Source organism: Dendroctonus ponderosae, unplaced genomic scaffold (genome assembly GCF_020466585.1).
Source record: "Dendroctonus ponderosae isolate FM_Combo_2020 unplaced genomic scaffold, Dpon_F_20191213v2 Dpon_F_20191213_142, whole genome shotgun sequence".
In the NCBI taxonomy this organism is placed as follows: domain Eukaryota; kingdom Metazoa; phylum Arthropoda; class Insecta; order Coleoptera; family Curculionidae; genus Dendroctonus; species Dendroctonus ponderosae.
Genome location: NW_026017552.1, coordinates 32257 through 40109, shown reverse-complemented (window position 1 = coordinate 40109; position 7853 = coordinate 32257). Strand labels below are relative to the sequence as shown.

General features: G+C 43.2%; 1 protein-coding gene across 3 annotated transcripts; it reads right to left on the bottom strand.

Annotated features, from left to right (window-relative positions):
• Window positions 1-1043: 1043 nt before the first annotated feature.
• Window positions 1044-7828, bottom strand: LOC125502314. Of its 3 annotated transcripts, XM_048663271.1 has the most exons (9): window positions 7352-7828; window positions 5580-5848; window positions 4665-5523; window positions 3606-4254; window positions 3296-3551; window positions 2919-3239; window positions 2759-2863; window positions 2645-2702; window positions 1044-2489 (listed from the first exon to the last, which is right to left on the bottom strand). In XM_048663271.1, exons 1-8 carry the CDS (start codon window positions 7611-7613, stop codon window positions 2688-2690), a joined length of 2736 nt encoding a protein of 911 aa, XP_048519228.1. In that variant the 5' UTR covers window positions 7614-7828; the 3' UTR covers window positions 1044-2489; window positions 2645-2687. The 3 variants fall into 3 exon arrangements, with proteins under 3 accessions (XP_048519228.1, XP_048519227.1, XP_048519229.1); XM_048663270.1 differs by lacking the exon at window positions 2645-2702; XM_048663272.1 differs by lacking the exons at window positions 2645-2702; window positions 7352-7828 and adding an exon at window positions 6898-7106.
• Between the last annotated feature and the right edge of the window lie 25 nt (window positions 7829-7853).

Genomic DNA, 7853 nt, shown 5'->3' with positions numbered 1-7853 from the left:
TGGCCAGTGGTCAAGCAGTGCTGTTACTAGCCATTGTTTCTAACTAATCCAATGAAGAAATCTTTAAAAATAACTTATGATGGTCAACATCAAATCCCCTGTTGGTGATTCGGTTTGTAGTGACAAGGCAGGTGTCCAATAGAAGATGTCATTAACAAACAACCCAATGGACCGCAGTTAATTAGCCGAATTTAGTAGAATCTACAAGAAACAATGAGTCTTTCATATGCAAATTGCTCATAGCATAGAAGAGACCATGGGAGGGGTCACCTGAGCTCAGGCCCTTAGCATTGAGCCTAGACCTAGGGGGGTCTGGGGAGTATAAATTGAACACTCCAGCCTAAACGACATGGAAAACTGAACAATAAATGCATATTATGATCATTTGGCTTCTTTTATTAGCTGCTGTCATATCTGCTCTGACTTTAATTGCTCATGAGAGAGTAAATAAGGCAAGGCTTGAATCCAAATGATAATTAGCTCAGTCTTTTTATAGTAAATTATCTAATACTTACGAAGTTGGCCTGGGCGAGCTCGAATTGAAATTATTGTTGTTCATATTGGGCATCTACACTCTACACACTAAAATTTGTACAAAAGGCTGATTATTTCACGTATCACACATTTTCACTTTGCAACACAACGAGCGGTTTCAGGCACTGTTCAGCCCATGCACTGGCTGGTTTCACATTCGAACACGACGCAATTATGGCAAATCGCACAGAATTTTATTGTTTTCGTTTCTAGTTTTGTGACAAAACCAAAAAAAATACCGTCCAACAAGTGTCACTCCTGTCAGCCATATTGAAAATGAAAATCGAGTTTGACAAAACGCCTCAGACTCCACTAGTAATGGACCATGATATCGAACAATAACACATCGCAGCGCATGCAATGGAAAGAGACCGCGCTATATCCCTTCCCTGCTCAATTTTTGTATTAAAAAAAGTCCAAGTCTTTTTCCAACTTGTACATTTTCCGATTGGCCTTGTTTCACTCGCATATTAATGCAAGTGATTTTAATGGGAAAATAAAACCAGGGCTGATGCATCCATATACAAAAGCGCTTATATTGACACAAAAGCAACATATAAAAAATAATGTAAATTCGATAATGCACTTAAATATGAAGGGGCTGCGATTTGGTCAACGAAAAACCACAATAGACGGTTGATATCACTTGGAAATCAAACTGAGCGCTGCTTAAAACCGCTACAAACTAACCCAGTTCAACGGTAATGCCTCATAAAATCGAAGAAAAATATGAAAATCACAATGCTTTGGGTTAAAAAGTAAGAGAAAAATTGGCACAGTCCGAACCAATCTCATCGATTGAATTTTTTCTAAGGAAAACCGACCAGAAATCTGTGCTCTCTGTTAGTAGATAACGAGGCAATAAAATCAACTGACCTTTAACGGAAAAGAAAAACCATATATTGAGCAATGCGCAAAAGAATGTAGAAATCCGTTGTTGAACCAGACCCGGGATGGATTCTTGAACAGTTCAAATTGGCTAAAGATATGTTTGTATAATCACGTCGCATGAGCAAAGTTTTCTAAAACACTCAAACTTGTTACGCCTGAAGAAAACCACATCAATATATGGCAGGAATAAACTGAGAAACTACAACAATTGAAATTGAGGACTTCGCCTCCAAACAGATCGAGCTAAACGTTGAAAAATTCCGCGCATTTCGCCTAACAATATTAATAATACAACAATAATTTAAAGGAACACATCAGCTTCATTAATACTCACAATTAAACAATTAGAGCCCGATATTGGCGAAATAAATATTCAAAAAGTATAATTTTCCCCGCTTAAGTTTCGGTTTACGCGTCTAGCAATAATCACAAGGAAATAGGAGAAGTCGAAAACCTTAACTTGCCTTATCAATTTGAGAGCCACGAATAATCTCAATTATATTTGTAACAGTGCGCGGATATTAGAAAGAATATAATTGTCAAGAGCACAATCAAATCAACTGTTTAGAGTACAGATCCATATACTTTCCAATATTTGCTATATAATAATATGTTTATCACAGGAGCGAGAAAAGTAGACAAAACACCTAACAGTAAACAAATGGCTGACGAGCCTATGGATAACAGACAAAGTTCGCGATGCTTCTCCAATCCCTAACAGAAGTCGCATCTACTTTTCCGCTCAAAAATTAAAGCAAGTCGATTCGCTTTAAATACATGCGCCTCAGAAATTTTTTTGATCCAAACCAAACCAGAAAAAAATCCGAAAACTTTCCAAACAAATTTGGTTCCATTTGATCACGAAATTCGAATGTAAAAGCGCAAATAAAACCATTGAATTAGTTACGCATTCGGTCCCAAAGCGAGTGCCTTAAACGGGCCTTAGTGGGGCTCAGTTCGCATGGACTTGGAGTTGGGGGGCTGAAACCCTCATCAGCTGAAAACGTGACGTCTTCCTCATCCGAGCTGATCAGCTGCTCTAAAGCGGCTGTTCCATGGAAGCTCTACAAACCAATGGAAAAAACATGCATGTACTTGAAAAGCTCTGGCAATAATTCACCTAAGAAAGTGCTGTGAAGCAACATCAAAGCAAAACAACGTTAAACACCCGCAAACAATGACGATTGTTAAAACGTGATGAACAATGACTGAGAATTACCTTTTAGGAAACCTTTTAAATATTTAACTAAGCACTAAATTCGTCACGGGTGGGGAATCTGTTGGAAGACAATATTCAGCTCGATTAGAAGAATCCTCTTTTTAAAAAAATTACCTGAGAACGGTGAACAGAGCCGGAGTGCGATGGGGAGCTATCCGGACTGACAGCTCCGAGCTTGGCCAGTCCACTCGCCCGTTTCTCCATGTCTTTCTTCTTGCCCTAGATGGGTTGTTAATTTTGGAGCTTCTCTCGAGGAACAGACACTAGAACTCACCTCAGCAGCTGCTTTCATCGGGTCGTAGCTTTTCCGCCGCTTCCAGTTCTGAAACTCCACCTCGCGACTAGATAGGGATGAATTGCACCGCGCTCCACCGCCCTGTTTAGAGCCCTTGCCGTCTTTTTTCGCACCCTTCATAGGGCCGTTTGTGGAGCTTCGCATGCTAAACCGACCGGCCTCCGACCGCGCAAAAGAGGCCGGTGTTTTCGAGGGCGCTGGTTTCAAGCCGGAACCCGCAGACTTTGAAGCGCTCTTTGGAATCTCTTTGGCAAGCGACGTGGCCCGCTTATTCAGACTAAGCAGATATCGGCTTTGTGTCTGGAACCAAATTTTTTATAGGCACAAGGGGGTTGCAATTGGGAAATCACTGTTACCTCGTTGGTTCTAACAGGCTTCCTGTCGACGGAGATTGCTCGTTCAGGCTTACCGCCCGTTGGCTGGAAGGTTTTGCGACGCATATCCGGAGTGTTCGGGCACTTCAGTTTGTTGGCTTCGTTGTCCACGCGGGCTCTTCGCAGGCTGAACGTTCGGTTGCAGCGCGTGTTGGATAAGCTGCCCAAATCCTTCTTCTTTTGAAGAACCGGCTCCAGTTCTTCTTCCGAGCTGGACTCGGTGTCGCCAAACTGATTCCTGAGCGAACACACGCCCTGAAGAAACTAATTAAAGCGGAAAAGTGCGACGTACCTATCAATTTTCTTGTGCTCCAGAACTGCGCCCCTATTGGGGGCATAGTTAGGCTTAATGCAGGCGGTGGACGAGCTACGCTGAATCCGCTCGCTCTGGCTCAAACACGGCGACCCGCTCAGATTGGAGTCCTTCCTCAGGGCCACATTCGAGCTCTTGATGTTGTTAATCTGATTGCGATTGGAAAAGCTACTGGACCTTCTGATCGGGCTGTTGCTAGGCGAGTTGTTGATCTTGTTCATCACCTTGTTCTGCTTGTGGTATTGATCAAACACGTTTGTGTACGTTTGATCGATCGGCTGCAGATTCTTGCTCTGGAAATGTTCCAGCTTGTTGTTGATCGTGCGATCATCCAGCGAATTGTGCCTGATGTGCAGAGCGCGCTGCTTCAACAGATGGGCCGTGTTGTTCAGCTGCAGCCCATACTTCATCTCGTAGTCACTGTCTTGGTCACTGTTATCCAGCGATAACTTGTGCTGCAGCGAATTGATGTAATTTCGGGTCGGTTTCAAAATCATCTCGGTGTCGAAGTCGTCAGGCGGCGCCGACAGGCTGTTTCTGCTACGGGGCCGCGCCAATGTGTGGATCGGAGATGGAATTTTCGATGGCGACAATTTCCCAGTTGGGGTTGGTGGAAGGCCGGTGGTAACTAAACGGGAAATATCGTAAGTTCTAATCATGATTAATTAGCGCAGGCTAGCTACGCCCAGTCCAATACCGGGCGAAGTTCGCAAATATTAATTGCCATCTTCAGAAAAACAGCAGTAACGGAGCAAATTAAGCGAAAAACAGTGCTTTTTAACGCTTCAACCAGTGTCGTGCCCGGTGGGCACAACTTCACAACAAACATGGATTAATTTGCAACTAGTTATTCTGGGCAAAGGGCGTGTAGATGTGGTGCCAAAGTTATTTCTCCACACCAATAATGTGTTATGGCGCGTCCTAAGACCTAACGAGCCGAGCCCGAGTCGAGCCTGATCTACGACCAAATTCCTGTAAATGTAGTCTCAAACTCTGCTCGTTAGATGTGGATGCACCATTAGACCCAAAACGACTTACCTGTAGCCACATTGCCGGTTTTCCCACAGGTAAAGCTTGCACTAACCACATTGCCCAATTCGCCCGAATTATGCGGATTGACTTCGATGCTTTGCACATTAACAATGTTGGCAGTCAGTTTGCTCTGTCTGGCAGAATTGGGGCGACTTCCAGTGTTATTGGGCGGACCCTCATTGTACATCTTTCCATCGATGTAGGCCTCCACGTGAATCTCCGACTTGGTCAAACTCAGCCGCCGTGCGAGCGCCTGTTTGCTTTCGCTTTTGCCGCGGAACGCGCCGCTTGATGTGACGGAAATAATCGCTCCCTCATCGGATTTTTGGCTTTTGGCGTTCGAGGGCATGGATTTGGTCAGGGGCTGGTGCTTGGGGCTGAGCCTCTGCTTGGCGTCTTCGTCGCCAATGGAAATGTTCTGCGTGGGCGACAGAATAGGGGAAAGCACTTTTTTCGTTGCAAACTCATTGAGTCCGGCCGGTGGGGCCTTTAGCAGCAGCTCTAATGGTCTGTTGCCAAAGTTTGCCTCGTTGCTGGGCTTTAAAGGGGGCACTGGCGGCAGACCGCCGCCGGCTGAAAAACTGCTATGGAGACTCGACACTGTGGACGAACTGCCGCTATATTGGGAGGAAACTGTTGAGGAATTTGCTTCTTCCAAAACAAACCGGCCAACCGATAGGCTCTTGATGTACTCTTCGGTTTTCTCTTCCACTGTCAGTTTCTCTATTTTGAACTCGTTGTCAATGCTCATCCGCGCCTTTTGCTCTTCTGAGTAGTTCTCCCCTTCCAGAGTGTAAGTCCCAGTCTCGCTTAGAGTGTCGGACTGTCGATCCATCCAGTCCAGGTCATGAATATTGAAATTGGCCTGAAATCAAATCAACTTTAAACCTGCATGGGATGTTTCGGTTGCGGAAAAATTACCGATTTAATGGCCTCGTCCGAGGACAGGCTGATGTCGTTCACGTTGCGAGCCACTTGCTCAACGCCCGGACTAAAGGGGCTGATCATTTCGAACTCCGGACTGGACACATTCTGCAAATCGCAAGCTGAAGTTGGACTATTTAGAGAGAATAGGACAGCATTAGGAAACGAGTGCGTCATTCGATCTGAAGTGGTATTGGCTAAGGGCAACGTGAGATCGCTTCGTCTTGAACTCACGCTTGCACTCTTACATCGTTCAACCTTTTCATCTGAAAAACCAGAAAACATTTTAAAAAATCGACAGCGAAATGCGTGTGATGTTTATCAATAATATTTGAAACCGCTACTTTCTATTATTAAGGATTGCATGGCATTTCAATGACTCATTCGGTGTCTTGAACAGGTCCTCAGTGGAAAGGTTGGCATATAAATGTTTGTTTGTTGTTAATAAGCATGCGATTGAATGGCCGGATATGAATTAAGCCTGTTTATATGGATTATTGCCGCCATATACATAGGCTAGACCTGTTTGAAAGCACACTAATGAAAAAAGTTATTTCATATGGAAAATTCTGCTAAAGAAAAACATAAAGGTGCAACAATAGGATTTCATCATAGATACAGATTAAATCATCATAAGTCACGCCAGGACTTTGCGAAAGCATTTAGTCGCGTTCAAGGCTATGCCGCACCTGACCCGAATATTAGCGAATTTTTTATACCATAAATGGAAAATTATTTGGATTTTTTGGCCATTTGATCGAAACCCTTGACCAGATAACGCCTAATTAATAGACTGGTTGATTTATCGTGAATTACTTCCAATTAAACTAGATTTAATCGGTGCTTGTATCAGGAAAACATTAGCAAGAAGCACACGATAATCCTGTTAATTACGGTGCGTGTTGCCTAAGCTCTAATAAGACACTTATAAAGATTATAATTACAATTTCCAAGCACATGCTCGCATTTTCTTTTGGGCCAAACGGTAAATTAGCGACCAACAGAGCGTTGATCCATTACCTTATATTGTGGCGTTTGCCTGAATTTCCCGAATGGCAACAAATGAAGAAATGAAGAGGAATTGCATTATTTCCGGTTGTTATTCGAAATGCCAGAAGTTGCCGATAAAAATCAGCGAATACATTATGGAAGCAGCGAAAGCGGAAGAAACTGATTACAAAACAGTTGATAATTAACAAAGAAAGTTGCTTATGAATGATGCATATTAAGACAAATGGCTGAAACATTAGCCCGAATTGGTATGCCAATGATTAACTTATTAGTTGGGGCCTCCAAATCCCCAAAAAATACCTACCTACCATACTTAATCGGCTAAATCTGGCTAATTTGCTTTGCAAATTGTCTCTGACCTAAAATCCCATTGGGGTCAGCTATTTCAAACAGCGGGTTTATTTTTAACAACCAAAATCCTTGGCTTTTTGGAAAATTTTCGCCCCAACAATGAAACCTCCCTTTACACTAACGTGGGCAGTGACCGAATTATTACTCAAACAAACACTGAAATTGGCAAAACTAGCTAAATCATCGACAATCCTAATGTGTGATCCAGCAATTTTCTAGGCACTCAGAATAACTTAACCAGACACTCCTATTTTAGCTTTAGTTCGTTTTTAAACACACGCTACTAAACAGGCAGGAAACGGATTTCATAGAACGGGAACCAACGAGCAAATTTCCACACATCCAACTGATGATTGCATGAGTGGAAAATCAGTGCTCAATTGCAAAACAAAGACAAATCAACGAACCTTCTGAGTGAAAACTGGACTTCCTGGGCAAGTTCCCCGTCAGGGGGTGTCTCTTGGTGGCGGTGGGCGTTGCAACACTGCTGCCTTCCAACTTGGACATAGACTTGCCCCTTTTGTGTCTCTGCTGGAACTTTTCAGCCAGTGATTTGTGCCTTTGCAAGTCCACCTTCTTCTCATTGCCAAAGTCTATCGTAAATGCTGTGGGCCGCGGAGATTCAGGCACAGTCGATTCACTAGGGGATATTTCAGGTTTTTCTTCCATATTTCAAATTCTTCAACCATTAGGTTAAAACCCCACGAACATTTTCATACAGTGTGTATTGCACGGAATTGCTCGTCGTTATTGCACATTATCGCTCAAACTTTACTTTCAAAGTTTTCAGTGTTCGTGTTAAGCACGGGGGCTCGGTTTAAACGAAATCGCAATTTAAAACCCCACGAAACACAACCCTTGGATTAACTTACAGAACTTTGACAAGTCGAATGCCAAAAGTGACATTAA

What these genes read in the sequence shown, in the direction of transcription:
- LOC125502314 (XM_048663270.1), bottom strand. Translation starts at nt 7,613, where the DNA reads ATGGAAGAAAAACCTGAAATATCCCCTAGTGAATCGACTGTGCCTGAA. An exon ending in GTCCAGTTTTCACTCAGAAG is followed by an intron (nt 5,849 to 7,351) that starts GTTCGTTGATTT and finishes CTGGTTTTTCAG; the next exon opens with ATGAAAAGGTTGAACGATGT. An exon ending in AGCCTGTTAGAACCAACGAG is followed by an intron (nt 3,240 to 3,295) that starts GTAACAGTGATT and finishes ATTTGGTTCCAG; the next exon opens with ACACAAAGCCGATATCTGCT.